The sequence below is a fragment of the Budorcas taxicolor genome, chromosome 4 (genome assembly GCF_023091745.1).
Source record: "Budorcas taxicolor isolate Tak-1 chromosome 4, Takin1.1, whole genome shotgun sequence".
Taxonomy (NCBI): Eukaryota; Metazoa; Chordata; class Mammalia; order Artiodactyla; family Bovidae; genus Budorcas; species Budorcas taxicolor.
In genome coordinates, this window is record NC_068913.1 from 38,578,930 (window position 1) to 38,603,199 (window position 24,270).

Consider the following 24,270-nt stretch of genomic DNA (forward strand, 5'->3'; position numbering starts at 1 on the left):
AAATCTTTTTTTCCTCTTCTCTCCTTTCTCTTCTCTCTTGTCCTTAGCCTCCTTCTCCCTCACCTCCTCCATCTCCCTCACCTCCTCCATCTCCCTCCTTCTTCTCCACCTCCCTCTCTCTTCCCCTCCTCCTTTCCTCATTTTCATCTCCCTCAAAGCTCTTGCTGTCAATCAAACAGCTTATTTTCTGACTGTTCTCTTCAGCATGAAGTTTATATTACCTGGAGTTGCTGAATTAAATATATATTTAATATATAAATAGTGTTATGTATTTGGATATGTATAAATGTTTAAAAGGGAAATAATTTAAAATCAAAAGTCAGGAAAAGTGCTGCAAAGGACTGTGATAGCATAAAGAAAGATTAAGCTACAATGTCCAACACTGATTTATTCTGTAAGTATTAAAACCATTAAAATTTGATTGGACATATTCACTTAATTTTTTAAAGTACCATGATATGAATGTACATATTTGTATCATATATTGTCTGTTTATGACATGAATACATATATTCTGTGAGTACTTAGGGGCTTCCCAGGTGGCGCTGGTGGTAAAGAACCTGCCTGCCAATGCAGGAGGTGTAAGAGATGCAAGTCGGATCCCTGTGTCGGGAGTTCCCCTGGAGGAGGACATGGCAACCCACTCCAGTATTCTGGCCTGGAGAATCCCATGGACAGAGGAGCCTGGAAGACTACAGTCCATAGTGTCACACAGAGTCAGACATGACTCAGACATGACTGAAGCAACTAAGCATGCACACATTAGTACTAAAGATGGTTTCATCCATGCCTTCTAATTTTGAGCAATGATAATTTGTTCTCTTACATCTTATTAAAATATATATACATGCAGCTTTAAAAATACTAAACACTATTTGAGAATTTATGTTCAGGTATTGATAATTGCTATCTGAAATTTAAGACATCAGCATAAATAGCTCTGTCACTGTATAAAAATGAAATTCTGTATTTGTTCTCTCTTTTTTAGTAACATCTTCAAGGGGTCAGCCGTGTGCATGTATAGCATGAGTGATGTGAGAAGGGTGTTCCTTGGACCATATGCTCACAGGGATGGTCCCAACTACCAGTGGGTGCCTTATCAAGGAAGAGTCCCTTACCCACGACCAGGAACTGTAAGTGACCTAGGTGTTCAAGACAGGAAATGAGTACATTTATGCTGAAGACTTAACAAAAAAGCAGCTATGCACATATTTAGTGCAGATTATAAAAAAGAATGATTCCAAGACTATAAATGAAAGCAAGATGAGGATTTTGTCTGATACGTTGAAATTCCGCTTTTAGCAATGTGTTCTTCAGAGGCATCAGTGTTTAAGTTCAGTGCCTACCAGTAGTTATTACCCATAATTTCTGAAAAATAGAAACTGAACAGATAGCTTTTCTTATTTTCTTTTCTGAAAGGGATATAGTAAAAATGGCTTTCATGGAGAGCTGAGAAAGTTAAGATATACCTGGACTTGTTCTCTTTGATCGTGGTGAAGGCTCAAGAATTGCCATTAAATAGGAGGAAAACGTTTTTAACCAGTATTTTCTTCCTGTGAAAATCCCTCAAATAGGTAAAGAAGATATGCAAGAAATAAAAATACCTCATGGAACAGGGCCCCCATATTTTAACAGATGCTGTCTACTCTCACTGGCCCCTCTCCTCCAGCAATCCTAGGCACACTCCAGCTCAAAAAAATTGGACAGAGCTCATAATAAAACCAGATTTAAGCCTACAGTTTAAAGTAGGGATAAAAAAAGAAAAAAATCAATATGGTCAAAAGTAAGCAAAGTTTCATCAATATGATGTCAGAAGTTCTAAAATATGTGTAGGGATTCATCCAGTGCAACATTTTCTAACCCTAAAAATCTTTAAGGAAATAATTTCATATGATGAAAAAACTTGTTCTTTAAATTTGTTTGTTTAATTTCACATGAGTTTTATTGTTTAATTCAAGTAAATGCTGTTTTTATATGATTTTATTGGACATAGAATGCTTTTTAATCTTATTTGTTTTCTGTATTGCTAAAATTACTTATTAGCATTTCATAAAGGTTACTTCTAGTTGATGGATTTTGTAAATAAAAAATTAAATAGACTTTCAGAAGAATAAATGAATAAGATAGAATATCCATTGATTATAAGAAGCCAAATGGTTTTATAAAAATGCGTATGATATTTACTCCATTTCTTAATGATCAACTGTTTCACTTTGTTGAAGGACAGTTTTATAACTTATGGCTGTTTTTAATTTCTATGACTAATTAATGTCAGTGTATTCTAATTATAAACTTGCTCTGGGTTTACTTCAACAAACTTGGTGAAAGTCTTCCATTAGATACTGTGCTTTTATTTGGAGCTGCAGAGTATTTGATCTGAAGATGTCTACAGTGTATTTAGAATTAATAGCAATTAAAATTTTATTTTGTGTCAGTCCTATTTATATGTATATATATATTATATTCAGTAGCCCAATTATTGTCCCCATCTTACAGATCAAGACTCTGAGGCAAAGAAAGGAGCCAGGACTAATTCAGGCAGTTTGGTTCTAGAGCGTGAATTCTCACCCATTATTCACAGATAGTTGTTATAGCATGGAAAATCATGGCAGCAATTTGCACCAAGTGCTGGAGGCAGAAGGCAGAAGGCCTTAATTCCTTCTCTAAGCCAGGAGTTAGATAAGGGCTTCCAAGAGGAGATAGCACCTTGCCCTGTGAATAAAATTCACTCAGATGAATCCATTAATTTCAAAAGTGGGCTTCTGAGAATATGCCATTCCATCAACACTACTGGAGAAAAACACAGTAAGTGGCCTTCAAACAGTGTGTCAATAGAATGGCATTTTCTTTATTTTTAAACAAAAACCTACAGCTTAAGTAGTACTAAATACAATGATAAAAGCTAGGCAAGAGAATGAGACAAATTATAAGATAAAAATCTAAAATAAATAAATCTCTTAATATGCAATTTTCTAAATTTTTGCAGGTTATTTCTAAATGGTGGTAGAAAAGCAAAAAAAAATAATGTCATAAAATATGTTTTATTGTTTCTTTTAGGAGTTTATACAGCTATACAGCTACTTGATATTTCATTAAATATTTTTTTAATTTACTAAAACAGAAATAATTCCCTAAATCCCTTAACTGAAATATTAATGTGTTATTGTGTGTATATCTGGTTACTCTATACATATATATTCATAGATAGATAGACACTCTTTCCATTTCAAAACAAGTTTTATTTATTTCATTTCTCATGAATTATTAATGATCTGTATCAAGGTAATGACAAAGACAATTGATTTCTCCTTCTAAGCCTCTTGCAAGATCAGGAACCACTTAATTACATTTCAGCTTTCAAACTCTTAAACTAAATGGCAGAAATTACCTAAGTGTAAGGCAAAAAAGCAAGAAACGGTGATATTGTACTCTAAAAGCTTTTACCATATAACTAAATGCAATGAAAAAGAGACAGACTAAAATCGGAATTTTCTTGTTTCTGTTTTATTGCCCTAAATGGAGCATTTAAGTCAGAGGTGATGTCATGGCAGTATACAACACTGCATTCTTTCTGGCTTTCTATGGCCATCATCTTTTCTGCTTGCTCCAGTGTGTTTGGTCAGTTTCTGTACCATACAAATTGGTAACACTTTGAGTAACACATATTCTTTTCCCTAACGTTACTGTAATTATTAATGAAATAATATTTTTGGTACTTTTGTAGTATTTTTTCAGGGTTATATTAAAGCAATAAAGAATAGTTTATATTTTCTTAATTTGAAAGGAACATATTTATGTTTAGCATGATATCATAGGGAAATATGAATGTATCCAAGAAAATTATTGACTTTTTCTAAACTAATGATTAATTACATTCAGTGATAACATATTTCATTCACTATTTCAAATTCTTCATTGATAACGTAATGTAGATGGTATTGTCACTAATAAAAGGCATCAGACTTCTGTACCCTGAGTTCACTAGATACATTTATAGTTCTTGGTGAGAAGTGATGACATCCCATTGAGACTTAGGATATGTTTAGAAAATATATACTACATATTATATCTACTAACTTAAGTAACATTATTTTATTTTTGATTTTAACAGTTACTTAAAAAAATTTGCAGATTTAAATTCTAGACAATTGAGGCCATATAATATATAAACTATAATCCTATTCATTATATTGTAATCAAAAGATATTATTCTCTTTATTTTAATAGTGTCCCAGTAAAACTTTTGGTGGATTTGACTCTACAAAAGACCTTCCTGATGACGTTATAACATTTGCAAGAAGCCATCCAGCCATGTACAATCCAGTATTTCCTATCAATAACCGGCCGATAATGATCAAAACAGATGTAAATTATCAGTTTACACAAATTGTGGTAGATCGAGTGGATGCAGAAGATGGCCAGTATGATGTCATGTTTATTGGAACAGGTAAATGTTTTAACTTCAGCTCTAAATGTTCTTCCAGAACATTGCATTTAACTAATTAAGTATACTAAAAACGGAGGGAGTGTTTTATAGTCACTGTCAAGGTATGCTATGCTGTGTTAGTCACTCACTCATGTCTGACTCTTTGTGACCTCATGGACTGTAACCCGTCAAGCTCCTCTGTCCATGGGGATTCTCTCAGCAAGAATACTGCAGTGGGTTGTCATGCCCTCTTCCATGGGATCTTGCCAAACAGGGATCCAACCCAGGTCTCCCACATTGCAGGCCGATTCTTTACCATCTGAGCCACCAGGGAAGCCCAGAATACTGGACTGGGTAGACTATTCTTTCACCAGGGGATCTTCCCAACCCAGGAATCGAACTGGGGCTCAAGGTATAGTTAACCTCTGATAAATGACTAAAAAAACCCTGAACATTGTCCCATTCTAATGTGTCATATTTTTAGACAAGTTGACATTATTAACTTAAATCTCCTTTTCAATCAAAAGTTGATAAATTTAATCAGGTAAAGATAATGATTAGGTGATCAGTGTCTATAATTGAGTCATAACTCTTTTTTGACCAGTGGTTTTTCAGGACAAAGATATTGCTCAAACCATGCATAAAATTCCCAAGAGAGTCAATAAATGTTCTATAATATATTGATGCAAAACTATCTGAACTTTAAAATGATCATAGAGTGCAAAAACCTTCCAGAAAATAAATTTTGGCAACAAAATTTGTTTAGTCTGTTTACCATACAATGAGAAACAAAACAAAGCAAACCAAACTTCATCAGAAAAACAACAAAGTGGACATAAGGAATCAGCATATACATTTTAGATTCATTGCTGCATAAATTTAACAGTATATCTTACCAATTATATGACTAGAAACAAGCATTTTGTAGGTAGGTATATTTTAGAATGAATTCCATTACTACTATAACCTATTACTCTCTTTAATAATACTATTTTGAAAGCGCCAGTTACAAATCTGAAGCTTGCTGCTTAGGGTCAGATTCCAAGGTAATAAATTCCTGGTCTCCATTAACGTTAACTGACATAAATCAGTGGGAAACAGAGTGAGTGCTCCACTGAAATCTTGTGTAATAACATTTATTTTCCCTTGGTGAGAAACAGAGAAAAAAATTGCATTAACTATAGGGGAATGGCACCTGTGCAGTAAGTGCTTTGAAGACTTAAAGTTTTATAACAAAATTGTGAAATACTTAATGTTATCAGGTGTAACAGTGTCAGGTTCTGAGCAATACATTATAGTTTCCTTTTATGAGGGAGAAAGTTTCTCTATCAAATTAAAGAATCCCAGTGAGACTTAGAGTTCAGTAAAAGTCAATGAATTACAAGTATCAACTTCTGGTTATAAATATCTTGAGAAATTATAAGATGATAGGATTTCTCTTCAATAAATATTAGTTTGTCATTTAATGTCAAATTATAATTAGATCTCTCTACAGAGTAGTTAAGCTTGTTCGATAAAGTCGCATTTGCCTTTTTCTTCACCTCTGGCCTTTAATATTGAAAAGTCCCCCACTCATTGTCACTGCAACAAAAGCTTGCTTCTGGCAGTTTGACTGAAGAAATCCAAGCTTGAGTTTTCAATTCTTCTTGGGACGTGAGCTGTCTTTAAAGGAACCAATTTTATGAGCATGTTGAACATCTGATGGTGTGGATGGCTATTGGTCAGCACAGAACAGGGTCATCTGTCAGCAAAGTAAATTGATTACAGTAATTTTACCTTTTAACTAAGTTACACATTGATCCTGGTTGAGTAATCTGATTCAATTTGTGTGAAATTGTTTGAAATACTACTCAGTAAAACTTGATCTGGAACACAGATAAGGTTATGTTTGGATACTGGAGACCGATCAGAGGCACAGAGTAGATTAACCTAATTTACCTTTAATCTTTGGTGTTATGAGTAGTCTAAGGTCCTGTAAACATAGAAAGACCCTCTTAAAAGACAGCTTAAAAAAAAAAAACTTTACAAGGGATACACTAGCCGCCTTTCTTGAGCTCACATACCACATCGTATTGATCCCCTGAAAATGGTTACCTGGGGTATGAATACTTTGAATTATTTTTATGGTGTAACATTTTTTACAGACGAGATTTTTCTTCTCAAATAATTTGTCTGTTAAATTTGATTAAAATGAGCCATCCATAGCTAAAAATAATTCCATTTCATAACTGATGAAAAGGAATGTCAAAGAGTCAAATTTTTTGAATTTTCCCTGTCCTTTCTTCTATCAAGAATAGGAATGCATCGCTAAATACTGGAAAATTAGTAGGCTTCCCAGGTGGTATAGTTGGTAAGGTTGGTAAAGAATATGCGTGCCAATGCAGGAGACCCAAGAGATGCGGGTTAGATCCCTGGGTTGGGAAGAGACCCTGGAGTCGGAAATGGTAACCCACTCCAGTATTTGTGCCTGGAAACTTCCATGGACAGAAATGCTGGTGGGGGTTGCAAGAGTCAGACACAACTGAGCATGTACACAAGTAGCTTCTTAACCCAACTTAGAGTAAAAATAGCAACTCATCATTAAAACACTTTGTATCTTTTAGCAATGAATAAACAATACTTGAAATCTCTATTAAAAGGGATTCACTTTAACAGTTATTTTATTATTTATAATGATAAATTTAAATTTTTAAGCACTCTAATATGTTAATATGTTAATTAAACCAAAGCCAAAATTGATTAGGCCAAATATTGAAAAACACTCTAATAAGTAATCTAGTATTTATTATGAGAAGTCAGATTAGCACTAAATGGTCATTGAGCTGCCTTTTTAGGGACCTGTAAGTACTAAAGCCTTCCTCATGGGAAGATGGTGAGCAGTTGGGCTCTGAAGCTCAACTACTTTTGTTGCTTGGCAACATTGCTTCCATTTTGCTTGAATATTAAATATTGATAGTAGTTCCTGATTTCATGACAAGAACGAGAAAAACTTGTCATGTCAAAGTGTAATTTTTCTTCTTTTTTATTTTTTATTGGATGAAAGATTCTTCAGTTTCTATAGTGCTTTAAATTTTCAAAAGTTTCACACAGATGATTCCATATAACCCCATAATAATCCTTTTTTGCTCCTACCCCTATACCGTCCCTCCCCCATTCTCTCTTCCCACTGTTAACCACTCATTTTGTTCTCTATATCTGTGAGTCTGCTTATTCTTTTGTCATATTCTAGTTTGTTGTATTTTTTAGATTCCACATATAAGATAGATAGTGTTTGTCTGACTCATTTTACTTAGCATAATGCCCTCCAAGTCCATCAATATTGCTATAAATGCAAAATTTCTTTCTTTTTATGGCTGAGTAGTATTCCATTATACATACAAAAATCTCATGGATGGAGGAGCCTGGTAGGCTGCAGTCCATGGGGTCACGAAGAGTCAGATGTGACTAAGCGACTTCACTTTCTCTTTTCACCTTCATGCATTGGAGAAGGAAATGGCAACCTACTCCAGTATTCTTGCCTGGAGAATCCCAGGGACCGCAGAGCCTGGTGGGCTGCTGTCTATGGTATCGCACAGAGTCGAACACGACTGAAGTGACTTAGCAGCATACACATACCACATCTTCTTTATCCATTCATCTGTTGACAGACACCTAGGTTAGGTGCATACCTTGGTAGTTGTAAATAATACTGCTGTGAATATGGGAGTGCATGTATCTTTTTAAGCTAGTGTTCTTGGTTCTTTTCTGATATGTACCCAGCAGTATGGTTCTTCTGATTTTAGTTTTTTGACAAGCCCCTATACTGTCAAGTTGATACTATTTTCAATTTAGTTTTTTTTTTTGAGACACCTGATAATTGAGATTGAAAATAAAAATAATCCAACCTAATGATTATATATATATTTAATAACACAGGTTTAGAATAAAACCACCTTCAAAGCTTCATATATTTCTAAAAAAGTTCAATTGTTTTTATTCCATAGCTACATTTACATTTTATCTAGTTTCATGAAATACATTTGAATATATATTACTAATGCTATACCAATAAAATACATTTTAAAATGCTGACATCAAAATGCCATTCTTTCTATTCAATTACTGATATAATTTATTAGCACTAAACTCTCTTTAGATCTGTTTAAATTGTGGTGTTCTGTACTTTCTTTCAAAGATGTTGGAACTGTTCTTAAAGTAGTTTCAATTCCTAAGGAGACCTGGCATGATTTAGAAGAAGTTCTGCTTGAAGAAATGACAGTTTTTCGGGTGAGTGCTGCTTAATTTCAAGTGTCAACAAGTTCGCTTATATGTCCTTCCCCTAGGACAGCTGCACACTGATCTTGGTATGGACAAGTAGTCTAGCATACCCTTCTAATTAGCCTGTCAATTAAAAAGCCAGACTAGACAAAATAAACCTTGAAACTTTCAATGCTAGTTAAATCTAAAAATGTAAAGAAATATATCCTTGGCTCATATTTTGTTTTCTCAGTGATAAATTATATGATTTACATTTTATACTATTAATATAAGTTACCTCACTGAACAAACTCTGTGTGCCTCCCGCCTCCCAAATCCCTTCTTTCACACTTTATGGTATAACTGGGGTGACAGATGACTTCCATGAATGTATTAAAGAAATACATTCAGAATGAAGGAATGAAGACATTTCAGTAATTTTAAAAATCTTATTTGTGAGTTGTTTTATCACATTTTTATAAAGAAATCATTTGTTAGCAAAAGAAAATGTTGACGGTTTTCATATCACTGGTGGAAAATTTGTTACAAATTCCTAGTCTTTACAAGTAAGAAAGGTACTGGTAGTTGTCCCTTTGTTGTGAATCACTCATGGCTCAGCTAAGTTTATACAAGACTGGGGATAGAGGCAGCAGTTCATGTGTTGCAGTGAGAGAAGAAAAGTAAAGTAATTTAACATATACCACAGTCCTTTTTTCCTTTTCGAAAATCAGCTAGGAGGAAGTTTGAATTGAAGCACACCTTGGTATGAATTATTTATGAAACATAACAGAGAAATGATGCTTATCAAAGGTGTTATTTCAGGTTTTGATAGAAGAAGGTAAAAACAATCAAACAATTATAACTAAAAATAAATTGAATTATTTAGTGGACAGAAAATGAGAAATGTCGGATCTAGTCTCACAACTTAAAATTACCTTATTTAGTCTCCAGGAATCTCAGACACTTTATCTATAAAGTGAAGTGCCTGTATTGAAATTTTCAGTTGATTAAATATTTTGATTGTAAGCAAAATCTACCCAAGACTTCTTTTAACCCTGTACTTATTAACTCAGTAGGGCTTTTGCTGCCTATTTCAGTAATTGTTTGAAGAGAAAATAAAGTAAAATATGGCAAGTTCCGAATTGATATTGATTCAGGTAAAATTGTAATTGGCTTTGAAACATGTAACTGATAAATCATGACACAGACACCTAGTAGTAACTAAGAAATGTTCTACTGGGAAGGTCTTAGGTTCCTGAATCATACCTACATAATAGTTCTGTTTGGACCACAAGCAGTACATCTGCGCTTTCCCATCAGTATAGACAGGGAAAATAATACCTATCTTACAAGGAAGCTAGAAGAATTAGAGACGCTGTCTGTGGACTCTCCGGGACAGCGCTAGTTACTGTGCCCAGAATCTTATCGTCAACATAGTTTTATTTGTTGTAGTTTGTCTACAGCGAATATAAGCTGCATTTACAGTGGCTTTCTCTGCTAATCCTTGGTTTAAGTCTTAAAATCACACAATCATTATAATTCTACTACGATTTTTAAAAATTAAGTACTTGGACCTTATTTTGTCTGTTACAGAATGATGACTAATTCCTATCTTTCACTGCCTCCCATTTCAGAATTTACATATTGATACTTTAGCCTACAAATTCAAAAATACAGTTATCCAAATGGAATGTCAGTTGTATAGAGTCCATTTACATTTAGCAAACAAATTATAGACACTTAGAGTCGAACACGACTGAGCAACTTTACTTTCACTTTTCACTTTCATGCATTGGAGAAGGAAATGGCAACCCACTCCAGTGTTCTTGCCTGGAGAATCCCAGGACGGGGGAGCCTGGTGGGCTGCCGTCTATGGGATCGCATAGAGTCGGACACGACTAAAGCGACTTAGCAGCAGCAGCAGCGCAAGAGGCAGATATATAAATTTTTTTATATCCATTATTGGGTCTCCAGAGCCTAAAATATGTTTTCAACCAGCATTTGTTAAATGAATAAAGAAATCATTTTAAAAATAAAGGAGTTTGAAGTCTTCTCTAGGGAAACCCTCCTTAAAGTGAGGTGCCAGAGTATGAGGAAGATAAACCAAGAACAGCAACAAGTTATCCTGCTTGATTATATCCCATATTATTTTCTAGTAGAAAAAAATTTTTACCAATTATTTTTTTTTGCAAATCTATATTGCCACCACCATGCAAATAAAGTTATAGGAGATACTAAAATATTATGTTAACTTTAGAATTTCTTAATTGTTTCCAGAATCTTTTACTTTTGGATTTGTCATGGTTCCTCTGCATATTCCCTTCAGTTACTGTATATTATTATAACAAGTTTCATTTACTAATTCAACTCTAAACAAACATGTCCACCATTGTTCTGGCACAGTGCTAAGTTCTAATGAATCAGGGATGAACACTATAAACATGGTCTCTGACCTTACCTAGCTTAGAGACTCTTTCTAACATGTTATCCCTCATAGTTTCAAGTACTTGATTTATTATTAGTACAATTAAGTTTTGTCTTATAGAATTGTATTGCTATGCCATGCCATTAAATAAGGTTCTTTTTTCTATCATTTAATTGGAATATATATAATTTTGTAGTAATGCTATATTCTAGCTAATTTTCATTCCTTGTATCTCTGGGATTTTAAGTTGATATTTCACATCTTATCTAGATTTGTTTTAGTAAATCAAAACAAGTTTTAGTTTAAAAATGCTACTTCAAGCTGTTAAATGACTTTCAGTGAAATCTTCAGAGATGGGAAGCCAACAATCTTGCAAGCATAAATATTTAATGTCTACTAGATTTTATTAGTGTTTTGCAATTTCCAAAGGATTACACAATCTAATTATACCTGTAATAATTACTGAATGATTTCTGCATGGTTTAAGATGTCATGAGAGAGGTTCTTTATCAATTTTTAACAATTAGGTATAAATAAGTAATAATATGCTTTTATGGAAATGATTATTTATGAGTTTATGATTTTATGAAAAGATTGTTTGCAACATAGGGATGCATCTTCCTCAGATAAATATTCCATTTCTCTCCCATATTCTCTGCCATGCATTATTGTCATTATTATTTCTTTGGCACTCAAGTAGACAAAATGTATTTGGGCAGAGTTTAAAGAAATATTTACTTTCAACATTCTATTCTATCAGGCAAAGTTCATACATATATTGTGGTCTAGCAATTGGAATATTTCACTGTCAAACTTTGTTTAATTTTGTGGAAGGAGGGCAAAAAACATAACACATTAAAGCAATTTCTATATATACTGATACTAGCAGAGAAATGTTATAGTTTCCTTATTTTTATTTGAGCCTTGCAAGTTACTCCATTTAACATAAAATTTAAAAGGGTTAACTGAAGCACTATGTTGATTTGACAAGGTGAATATACAAGGAACAGATTTAGGGTCCTGGTGGTATCTGATACTCTTGGATTTTAAAAAGAAAGACATTAATGTCAACCAAACAGTTAATTTTACCATAATATCATCTCCAAAAGACCATATTCATTATGTATCTTTGCTAGTCTGAATGACCAACCTCATATAAAATTCTAATTAAATCCAGTACTGTGTCCATTGCCATTTTGAGGTTGGTTTTAGGAAAACACCCTGGCTAATCACAGGACATTCCAGTGGTTCTAGTTACATTAAGATACTTCTACTCTGGGTGAAATCAAATCCCAATCAGAGTATAGTAAGAAGAATATTCCTCAATGATAAAATTTCCATTTTAGAGTAAAATTTTATTGGGAAATAAGAGACGAAATAAATTGGCTTCTCAGGCGGCTTAGACGGTAAGGAATCTGCCTTCAATGCAGGATTTACAGGTTTGATCCCTGGGTTGGGAAGATTCCCTGGAGAAGAGAGTGGCTACCCACTTCAGTATTCTTGCCTGGAGAACTTCATGGACAAAGAGTCAGACACAATTGAGCAGTTAAGACTTTCATTTTCATAGGACTCTAGAAATTACTTTAAATAGCTATCATATATTCAAAATGGTATTAAAGTACTAAGACACAAACCTATTTCAATTATTACTTGTAACATAAACTTGTGATTGAATCTCAATTACTGTGATATTCCAAACAAATTGGTTTAAAGTCAGTTGAGCCTCAACTTCTTCATCAGTGTTTTTGTTTTCCTAATTAAGGTTACTAGTCAATTGTAGCTGTTATTAACTAGTTAAATAAATGACAATCTCATTTAAAATAATTGCTTGAAAATCCTAAATCTAAGCCTTGTTAAAAATATTCAAAAGCTATAAAACTAGAAATATGCTGATTTTTCTTTATGCACTTGCGATTTTTTTTTTCCAGTCCAAGTAGGGTTTTACTTTTAATATAGTGACTGGTTACATCAAGTTGCAATGCATTTAGTACAGCGGATTTTATTTATACTGCTATTGACTGCAAAGGATTGCAAGGCATTTACATAGATAATGCATTCATTTTAAACCCAATTTATGCAGTATTCCATGAACAGCTGAGCAAACAAATGAAAGAGTTTAATTTTCATTCAAATGTAAAACATAATTGATGCTTTCCAAAACCTAGTCAGTTAACTTATTCTAAAGGAGCTTCAGCATGCTTAGCATCCAGGGAGTGCTGTCTGATTCTCCTGGGGTCAGCAGGTTGAAGAGCTCTGCAAGTGTGAAAGTTTAATAAGGAGTAGATTTAAAATATCTGAAAAATATATATATAGCAAATTAGAGTCATAGAAAATCTTGAAAAGATGCTAAGTTTTTAATTTCATTTTTACTCGAACTCCAGTTAAATTTGCAATTAAAACCTGTTTCATGAAAAAATGCTTATAAAGCTGCATCTGTTTTAAATGGAAGTCATATTCACTACCAACTAGGCTCAGAAAAAAACACAGCTTATTTAAATGGATGTCATCTTAATATATTGTCTGTTAAAATTCAACCACAGGCAGCATGTAGCACATCCTATTCCAAACTGTTTCATGATCCAAAATATAAGCAAGCTGGTTTTAATAAAGAGATTCTAGGATCTTAATTTAAGAACTTTGAAATCATTATATGGCACAGTGGAGTTTCTTGTATATTGAGGTTTGTTTTGTTTTACAATTTATATATAAAGTGATCATTTCAGTCTACCTTACAGACATTTTAATTTTGTATTGTCGATGTATGTGAAATGTGTGAAAATTCACCAGCTTCACTTATAGATAGTTTCACTGAAGTTGTTTGAAAAGAGTCTAGACATAGCTAACTTTAATTTTAATTATACTACCTGTTAATTCTCTAAGAAGTACTTTCCTTGCACCTTGGCTATAAAATTTATTTCACGAAAGTCTCCACGAAGTTAGCTGCTTACACACATAACAAGATAACCATTTTCCCTGTGAAACTGTTGGAATGGAAGAAGCTGCTGTGGAATATTTTTCTGCTTTAAATTCTTTGTTTGGATTCACTGATTCCAATATCATGTAAACCTAAATATAACAATCAGTTTTGTCTTTTAAAACTAAAAATCTGTGATAACTTGGTCCCTTGATTTTTGTGATTTGATGGAATAAATTTCAAAAATCTTATCTCTATATAGAGAAAATTGATAGATATTCCTTTCATCATAGTTGTCTTTATGATTGATAGTTCCTATAGAAAATTGTTATCTGTAATGTTATTAAGCTATGAAAATGGGTAACTGTGGGGCAATTCTAAATTATCCTATCAAATTAATTTACATCCTAAATCATTTGTCTCATTTATGTCTCAGGCAGGTAGTCTTAAATCTGTTAAGAAAATTCTATGCTCAGCTTAGATATCAGGGTTTGAAGTGGAAATCTGCAATTCTATAGCTCATAGGAGATAATTAAAACCACAAGTGTGGATAAGCCCATCAGGAAAAGAATGTAGCATCCAAGGACGAGTGGATAGGAGTCAGTAAGGAAAGGCAAACACGTGAAGAATGACTAGAGATAGGAAAAACTCTGAAAAAATTAAGAATAGTTAATAAAGAGTTCCAAGGCATAATGAAATCTAGAGGAAGCAGTCAAGAATTGAGTGGTCACTAGTGCTATATCAAACAGGAAGTCCAGTAATAATAATAGACAGAAAGCTTCCACTCAGCACTACAGGTTATCAGTGATTCCTCCTTCTGAAAATCGTAGGCCTTCTCTTTAGAGTAAGGCCTAGACTCAGTGGGCTGAGGGATGAATGGCACCGAATGAGACATGAGCAAGTAAAGATGGAGAGTATAGAATAATCACATTATTTTCAAATAAAATACAGATAAGCTTGAAGGGTTGGGGAAAAACTTTTTTAAAAGATGGCTCCCTGTGTCTCATACAAATTCAGTGGAAGGAACAGAGTATAATGGAGAGAGTAAAAGAGATATGAGAGAAAGGGGGAAATTTGTAGGGAATTCATTTGCTCATTCCATTTTTAATAAATAATTATCAAAAACTTGTAAATATAGTTGACCTGTGAACAACTTTGGGGGTTAGAGGCACCAACCCTCTGTGCAGGAGAATGCTGCTGCTGCTGCTGTTAAGTCGCTTCAGTCGTATCTGACTCTGTGTGACCCCATAGATGGCAGCCCACCAGGCTCCCACCAGTCCCTGGGATTCTCCAGGCAAGAACACTGGAGTGGGTTGCCATTTCCTTCTCCAATGCATGAAAGTGAAAAGTCAAAGTGAAATCGCTCAATCGTGTCTGACTCCTAGTGACCGCATAGACTGCAGCCCACCTGGCCCCGCCGTCCATGGGATTTTCCAGGCAAGAGTACTGGAGTGGGGTGCCATTGCCTTCTCCGGTGCAGGGGAATATCTGAGTTTAATTTTGCAATTGGCCCTCCATATCTCTGGTTTTGCATGCATGGATTCATCTAACTGTTGACGGTGTAATACTGCAGTGTTAACTATTGAAAAAAATCCATGTCTTTGTGGACCCGCAAAGTTCAAACCCCTTTTGTTCAAGGGACAACTGAAGGATAAGCAATCCCAGGTATATGGCAGTGAACTAAACAGCCAAAAATCCCTGTGCTAAATTAGTGTTGGGTGGTAGGTGATTGGGGAAGGCTTGGGGCAAGGAAGATAGACAGTTTAGAAAACATGACATGCCTCTTCGTTGTCCTCACATCCTATCAGCCTAACCTCTAATTCCCACTGTGTGTCTTTCACTGTTTTTCCTCCATACTTCTCTGACAGGCAAAAGGGCAAGCAAGAGTCACAGCTAGGGGTCTGGGGGATTTAACAGCCCTGTGGGCATGCAATGACTAACTTTTCTTGGTACTAACCTCAGTGGATAGCTTTGAGAGAGTCATTGTCTACCATCCTCAGATTTTCTCTCAGTGTTAACTTACATGACCTGCCTTTTTATTGACTTTTCCTCCTCCATCTCAGTCCTCCTCTCTACCTTCAGATAAGAACTTTGAGGTATAGGAAGAAACGCGTGAGACGCAAGATGAATATCACCTATAAATCATATACATACAAAAAATGTCATATTTGTGTATTTCTAGATAGTGATAAGCACTGAATAGAAAACCTGAAGCTAAGGAAGGATATGGGAATGTGTGTGTGTGTGTGTTGGGTATATGCGTGTGCATGGGAGAGATAGGAGAGATCTGGATAAACACTATGTGACAAACATGTTTGTAAAGTATTTTACATTTATCAATTAATTTGATCATTATAGCAATCCTATGCAGAAGATACCGTTGTATTCATTTTTCAGATGAGAAAGTTAAATTAGAAATAGTTTCTATACCATAGCTAATATCAACCTTCTGATAAGATTTGTGTTACTACCATTTGAATTCATACAGTTTGACCCCTGAGTCCAACTCTTTACACTTTCTTCAGGGCATGACTTCAGGCTCTTAACAGAGAGAGAACTTTTAGGATTTTGTTCATCCTGTCTAAGCCTCCTTCTCATTACCTTCCTATATGCCGCCCCCGCCCGCCCCCCCCCCCCCCCCCCCCCCCCCCCCGCCCCGAAGCTATCTCTTGTTAGTGTTGTGTTTGTCACTGATGAAACAGGATGGATTGGAGTTCAGTGAAAGTGAATCTAAGAGAACGTACTCAAATGTGTTTAGGTAAATAGTATTTTGGTGGTCTGAGTTCATCAGAGAACAGCATTTATTTATGTAGCCTACATATGCTTATAATAGGCTTTAACAGAATACTTTAATACGTGTGCTAGTGATTATTTCTTCTCTAGTCATGACTTCTCTACATTAGTCTGTTGATAGAAATTAAAGAGATTATGTTCTTCTGCAGACCTGAATGTAGACCTTTGCACCTTAAATAGTCATGTTAATAATTATGAAGTAATATCATCTCAACCAAGCTCTTACAGTTCTTGACAGCTGGACACCAGCTCTATACCCTCAGCTCATCCTTGGTGCTATTAGGAACTGGTCTGACATTCTCACCTCAGCCACAGTTGAACATACAAATTTTCACAGAGCAAGATCAGACGGGGCTATTCTCAGACCGTGATAAACCAAAACAGTAACAAGTCCATTCTGTAATCATGTCTGAACACAGAAAAGAACATAAACATTGTCCAAACCATAAAAATTAACAGTCTCCCTATCTGCCCTAGTGAGTGATTGCTACTTTCCCCAATAACTGCTCTAGTTTCACTCTGTATTTTCCTCCTAAATAAAACTTATGAAGATACCTAATCATAGAATTACCTTTGCTTTGTGACAGCATCCAATATAAAGTGAAACCCTCCTTCCTGGAACTCCCTCAAATCACCTAAACACAAGTCCAAAACGTATTAAGTCCTTTCCATCTCTCTCTTACTGAGTCTCCCCACAGTCTCCTTTATCATAGTGAGCAGTCCACCCAATTTGATCCACAGGTATGTTCTTGATGGTCTGTAATTGGAAAATGCACTTATTGTCTGCTCCACACATGCAAGTGCCCCACACTTGTCTATGCAATTTTTTCACATTTTTTTTCCCAATTATATTGCTTCTTGTAGGCACTGAAGTTATCTTTCTAAAAGTTTATTTTGGCATTCTGTAACTTTTCTAATTGATTGACCATTTCACATTTTCTTTTTTCTTCTTTAGGAACCAACTTCTATTTCGGCAATGGAGCTTTCCACTAAGCAGGTAATAACATTATACATTACAACTGGTAATCTATGTTTTGTTAACTTAGTTTCAAATAGATAAATATATTTATGATCCATCAAATTTTATAGGTTTATTCACAGTTGTTCAAAACGCAAGAGGAAAAAAAATATTCTTACTATAAATAGCAGAATGAAAACTGAAGATAGTTTCATTGCCCTCATGCTTTTGACCAGTCTCATATATGTCCCATGGGCTTCCCAGGTGGTGCTAGTGGTAAGGAAGCCACCTACCAATGCAGGAGCTGTAAGAGAGGCAGGGTGGATCCTTAGGTCGGGAAGATCCCCTGGAGGAGGGCGTGGCAACCCACTCCAGTATTCTTGCCTGGAGAATTCATGGACTGAGTAGACTGGCAGGCTGTGGTCCATCGGGTCGCAGAGAGTGGGGCACGACTGAAGCAGCTTAGCACCCTTGCACATATATATGTCCTATAAATATATTTATTAGATCACACGCATGCAATGTCACTTCAGTCCTCTCTGACTCTTTGCAACCCTATGTACTAGAGCCCACCAGACTCCTCTGTCCATGGGATTTTCCAGGCAAGAATACTAGGGTGGGTTGTCATTTCCTTCTCCAGGGAATATTCCCAACCCAGGGATTGAACCTAGATCTCCTGAGGCTCCTGCATTGCAGATGGAGTCTTTAGCACTGAGCCACCAGGGAAACCCTCTTAGATCAGTATTTGTTGTAGATTTTCATTTATAGTATTTCCTTCTTGGCCATTGTAACATAATTTCCTCAGTAATAACTCATATTTTCATCTGTATATCCTCTGAAATAACATGGGCGAATGTTTTGGAATATAAATAAATGTATAATTTAATTTACATGTGTAAACAAACTGTATTATACAGGCTAATAAAATCATGCACTGGGCAGTATATTTTTGGAGAATTTTGACTTAGTTAATTTTACATTTTCAGTAGTATCATGTGCTAGAGAAAACATTTAGTTTAGCTAAATAAAAAGGGAAACAGCAAAACAGTCCCTGCAAATGATAAATTGTTAAACTCTTCAAATTCAAAGCTTGAGGACAGCATGTTAATAGTCTTCTCATTCCTGTTGAATGAATGCTTTGGCAGGACTCTTACGAAATGCAAATGGATTCTAAATGCTCAATGATAATGGCAAAGCAAATATGATTTTAACTTCTAATGAGTTATCTTTTCTGCAAAAATGTTACCTAGCCTTTCTATGAGTATATCAAAGTTAACTTTTAAAAAATGGCTTGGATCCTGAGTTGAAATTAATTATTAAATAACCTAGGAGAAATAGTCAAAAAGTAGTTGGGAGCTTCTCACTCTCTGATGTGAAAACTTACACACAAAATTGTTTAATATGAGATTGATTTGGCAGATCTTATTTCTGATGGCAGATCTTACTTACATGTTTTATCTCTAACCATGCCATTTTTTGTCATACAAGATGCTAAAATACTGTGCTAGTAAAACTTAGTAGATACCTTTTCAACACATTTGTATCAAAATACATTGATAATCTCCAAGATATTTAGAGAAATCCAGAGTGCAGATATTATTGACCTGATACTGTCATCTTATACTTCATAAGTATGTGTTCACCTGTTCTTGTAATCTAAAAACTGTCAAATGTTGGCAAGGAAATCCGGGGAGTTCCAGGATGGTAGCTAGACTGGGATATTCTTTCCTATAATGATTTTTAAAACTATCTATTTATTCTCTGCTGGACTTCGTCAGTCTTAATTAAATTGCATTCAGTTTTGTAAACTGTCTCTTTCTGACCTGCCTTAAGAATGGCCCATTAAATGCAGCACATTTTACCAAAAAACAAAAACAATTTGTCAACCTAAAATACTAGGTTAGAAGAAAGTAACTCTAGCCTTCATTTTCCATTACTGGAGTTTGACTTCATTCAGACGTGAGTCAATTTCATTTATGCTTGTGGAAATATTAAAATGAGGCAATAGTATCAAGAGGGACAAACATGTTGCAACTAATTTTCTGGATAAATGGACTCATAACCTGCTTATGACCTGCAACTTATTAGGAAGGATAGTGAGAAAGCCTGTGGTGGTGTTAAATTGGGCAGAAAAAGCACATCAGGTTATTTGCTGGTTACTGGATTATGCTCAATGGTGCCTGCAAGCCTCCCCTACATTTCATTTAGATGGCATAATTTATTTGCAAATCATTAATAGTACAGCAAAATAATTATAAAATGAAAACTAAATTGTATTAAATTTTTGCCATTTTATCACACTTTAGGTTATCATTACAATGATTTCAGTTGCCATATTTTTCATTTCATATTTTTCTCAGGTATTATTTCTCTGATTTTCAGCCAAAGGGATCTAACAGATGTAGAATGTATTATTTGTATAAGAACTCCTTTATTACTCAATGCCATATTCATAGAAATCTATAAGTATGAAGTTTTTTCATGTTTCTTGAAAGTTATTGGTCAAACATAGAAATCTTTTTCTTATGTATGACCAACTTGTTCAATCGCTTTTAAAATAGTTATGTCCACAGTATATGGTTTGGCATATCTTACATTCACCAGTGCCAGACAGGCTTCTAGGTACTGCTGCTGCTGCTGCTAAGTCGCTTCAGTCTGTGTGACCCCACAGACGGCAGCTCACCAGCACCCCCCCACCGCCGCCGCCCCGCCTCCGCCGCCCGTCCCTGGGATTCTCCAAGCAAGAACACTGGAATGGATTGCCATTTCCTTCTCCAGTGCATGAAAGTGAAAAGTGAAAGTGAAGTTGCTCAGTCATGTCCGACCCGACTCCTAGTGACTAATTTATCGTTTAAATATTATGCTTGTTTCGTTTTTTTTTTTTTTTTATCACATTGAGATTTCTTGCCTTCTTTTTTCTGCCACTTAATTTTTTTTTAACTGAAGGATAATTGCTTTACAGAATTTTTTGGTTTTCTGTCAAACATCAACAAGAATTAGCCATAGGTACACCATGCCCTCTCCCTCCTGAACCTCCCTACCATCTGCCTCCCCATCCCACCCTTCTAGATTGTCACAGAGCCCCTGTTTGAGTTCCCTGAGGCATATAGCAGGTTCCCAGTGGCTGTCTATTTTACATATGATATTGTAAGTTTCCATGTTACTCTCTCCATACATTTCACCCTCTCCCTCCTCCCTATACAATCTAAGTTCATTTTTTAAAGATGCTTTTGGAAGAGAGAAATAATAGGAGGGGGAAAAGTTCTTTGCATTAGTTAAGTTCTCTGTTAACAGTTAATAATAATTTGAGAAATATTATCACATGCAGGTTCTGTAGATGCTATAAGAGGGGTACAAATCAGATACATTTTCTTTCAACAAAAAGGCTTAATAATATTTCATCTTACTCCCAGAGACTTTAACTATCATTTCTTAATTTGCTGTGGTTTGTAGCATCTTTCAACATAAAAATACAAGGTGAATATACTGAGAAATTGAACATCTGTAATGTATACCATATTCCATATACTATACTGGAATATTATTTAAAATAAATATTCTTCATTTTACTGAAATGGCATAAGTAATATTTATCAGGATTACTACCTCCATAATAGTTCAGTTTTTACTGTATTATTTCTTCCCCATTTCTTTTCCCTGTTTTGTGTTAACATATAAGTAAGTTGGTTAGCTTTAAGCATATAATTATTTTCTATAAAATGCTCCTTACCATCAATAATTTCTTAGGTTCTAATAGATACTTTATCTTCATTCAAACATATCTGCTATATGTAGTCCATCTTTGAAAGCCAACTAGAAATGCGATTTTAATTATATCCATTGCTTACTAACAGGCAACTTATAATACTAAAAGAGCACACCATGGTTCCAAGACGGGCTTTTCTATAACTATTCTTTTCTATAGTGGAGAAATTAAAATACACTTTTGGGGTCTTTTTTATATGTACTATCATGTTTAAGTACATAAAAATTTTCACATTTATTTAATATTTATTATAATTATTCAATCATCTAGTACAAGAAAAGGGAGCTAGTATAGTATATAGTTTACTATATATTGATAGTAAAATATAGAACAATCACAAAACAGTTTTATTTGTATTTAATTTTGTGTTTACATAAAGTTGCAACTGATATGCTACATTGGGCAACTTTGTTAAAGGTATTTTTTAACTTGTATCGAAAACCTAAATTGATCGCTGCTAGAAAGCTTTTTTCCCTCCAATTCTGGCTCCTTTGATAACTTCAAATTCATTGAGAATAACGCCAGCATAGATGTTTTATTTGGATGCATTCTTTGAATCTCTAGTTAACCATGCTTATCTTATGAATAAGGAAGTTAAGTCTTAGGAAAATTATGTGAACAGCCCAAGATCAACAGAGAGTTAATGTCAGGCAAGACCTAGAATCCAGATATGTTTGACGTTTGAGCTTTTTGTTCAAGTCCATGGCACCAGCTAGTGTGCACTTGATCCCCCTATACGATGACCTTTGAGTGAGAAGTTAATTGAGTACTTGTGTTTAAAGTAGTCTTCTGGAGGTAGTACAAAGGCAAGATGATTAAAATTGAGCAAAGCTTCTTACCAATATAAGCACCAAAACTTTACCCTTTCCCTTCTTATAGGAGGGCAAACCTAAACTGAAAGTCCCCAAGAGTCAAAAGCAACCTGCCTCAAAACTAATCAGAATACATGGCAGGGTAGGTAATCTGGTTAATCAAATTATAAACAGCAGAATTTTAAAAAGCAAGCTAAGAGCAAACTGAAGGTTTGAACTTTTCATTGCTCAGTAATGTCATTTAATTTTTTTTTATTTTCATGAGATTTAATTGACATGTAACTACTACTGTCTTCCTTCATCTTCCCTTATAAAATATACCTGTTTCAGTCAAATATATGGATTTTGACCTTGCTGTATTTTAGATGGTTGCATTTTCTGTCAGGCCTTTGAAAAAATTACCAGAAATGAAATATTTTAAACCCACAAAGATAAATGTATGCTTGCTAAAGTATAACATTTTCTTTTTTTTTTTTTTTAAGGAAAAAGATATTTAAAAAACAAGGTAATTTTTGTCATAACAGTAAACTCTCTCCACAGCAACAACTATATATTGGCTCTACCACGGGGGTCACACAACTCCCTTTACACAGATGTGATATTTATGGGAAAGCCTGTGCAGAGTGCTGCCTTGCCCGAGACCCTTACTGTGCCTGGGATGGCTCCTCATGCTCTCGCTATTTTCCTACTGCAAAGAGGTAGGAGGACTATTAGAAATAAATGCACTGTTTGACATTTATCTTATCTGATTTCATTTTTGGAACAGCTTCTTCATATAAGTACATCATCTCTTTATTTCTGTGTATAAAGCAAGGTGTTACAATTCAGGGAACTCTTAGATATATCCTAAACTTCTACACAAACTTGGTTTACTTTTGTTTTAGAAAATAAAAACACCATCTTAATTTGGCAAAATAATCATTTCAATGTATTCTTTACTACTCACTCAGGGCTACCTGTTCACCAGTATTTAAGAAACAAGCAATGATAGAAAAAAGTAATATACAATACTTACTAATATAAACCTAAAGATTAATGGTATGCACAAAACCTGTTGAAACATTTAATAGAAATTAGTATTATTACACTGATGCATTACAGGGGCAGTAAACTTTGCTTTGTTTTTTATTGTAGCTAATGTTTTACAAGAAGCTGTGAACATGACATTTTTCATTGCTAGTGAGATGTGTTCTACAACATTTGGATCATTTTAAATGTTTTAGAAAATATTAGGGAAAAGAAATAACTCAGATATCTAAACTAAACATTTTGATTACACATTAGATAACATTGACTGTAGTATTACATTATCTACAACTTAAAACTTTCATATATTCAGTCCATATAGGTTAAAACACAGTTACCTTGTTAATAATGATACTAAATATAAATGTATCAACCTATTTCATTTACTAAATACTCAATTTTCTTAAGCCTCCAGTATTCAGAATTGAAACAACCTATTTGTATTACTTTCATGTATCTATCCACTTCGTTGGAAGTTTTAATTTAAAACAAAAACTTAGTGTGGAGATAATGTGTTACTGATCAAAGAAACCCTGAATATACTAATAAATAGCAATATGATCTTGTTACAGCAGTAAAATTAATTATGATAAAGGATTTATGCTTCTTAAACCACTTAGCTCTACTGCTGCTAAGTTGCTTCAGTCATGTCCGACTCTGTGCAACCCCATAGGTGGCAGCCCATCAGGCTCCCTTGTCCCTGGGATTCTCCAGGCAAGAATACTGGAGTAGGTTGCCATTTCCTTCTCTAAAGCATGCAAGTGAAAAGTGAAAGTGAAGTCATTCAGTCATGTCCAACTCTTTGCGACCCCATGGACTGTAGCCTACCAGGCTTCTCTCTCCATTGAGATTCTCCAGGCAAGAGTACTAGAGTGGGTTGCCTTTCCTTCTCCAGGGGATCTTCCCAACCAGGG

The 24,270-nt window shown here is 34.7% G+C and overlaps 1 protein-coding gene across 1 annotated transcript in view; it reads left to right on the forward strand.

Moving 5' to 3' along the window:
• SEMA3A (semaphorin 3A) overlaps positions 1–24,270 on the forward strand; it is a 366,549-nt gene that overhangs the window by 318,787 nt on the left and 23,492 nt on the right. The window contains 5 exon segments of the mRNA XM_052638692.1: positions 989–1,133; positions 4,228–4,447; positions 8,601–8,692; positions 17,750–17,791; positions 22,871–23,028. Of these exon segments, the coding sequence (XP_052494652.1) occupies positions 989–1,133; positions 4,228–4,447; positions 8,601–8,692; positions 17,750–17,791; positions 22,871–23,028 (657 nt within the window).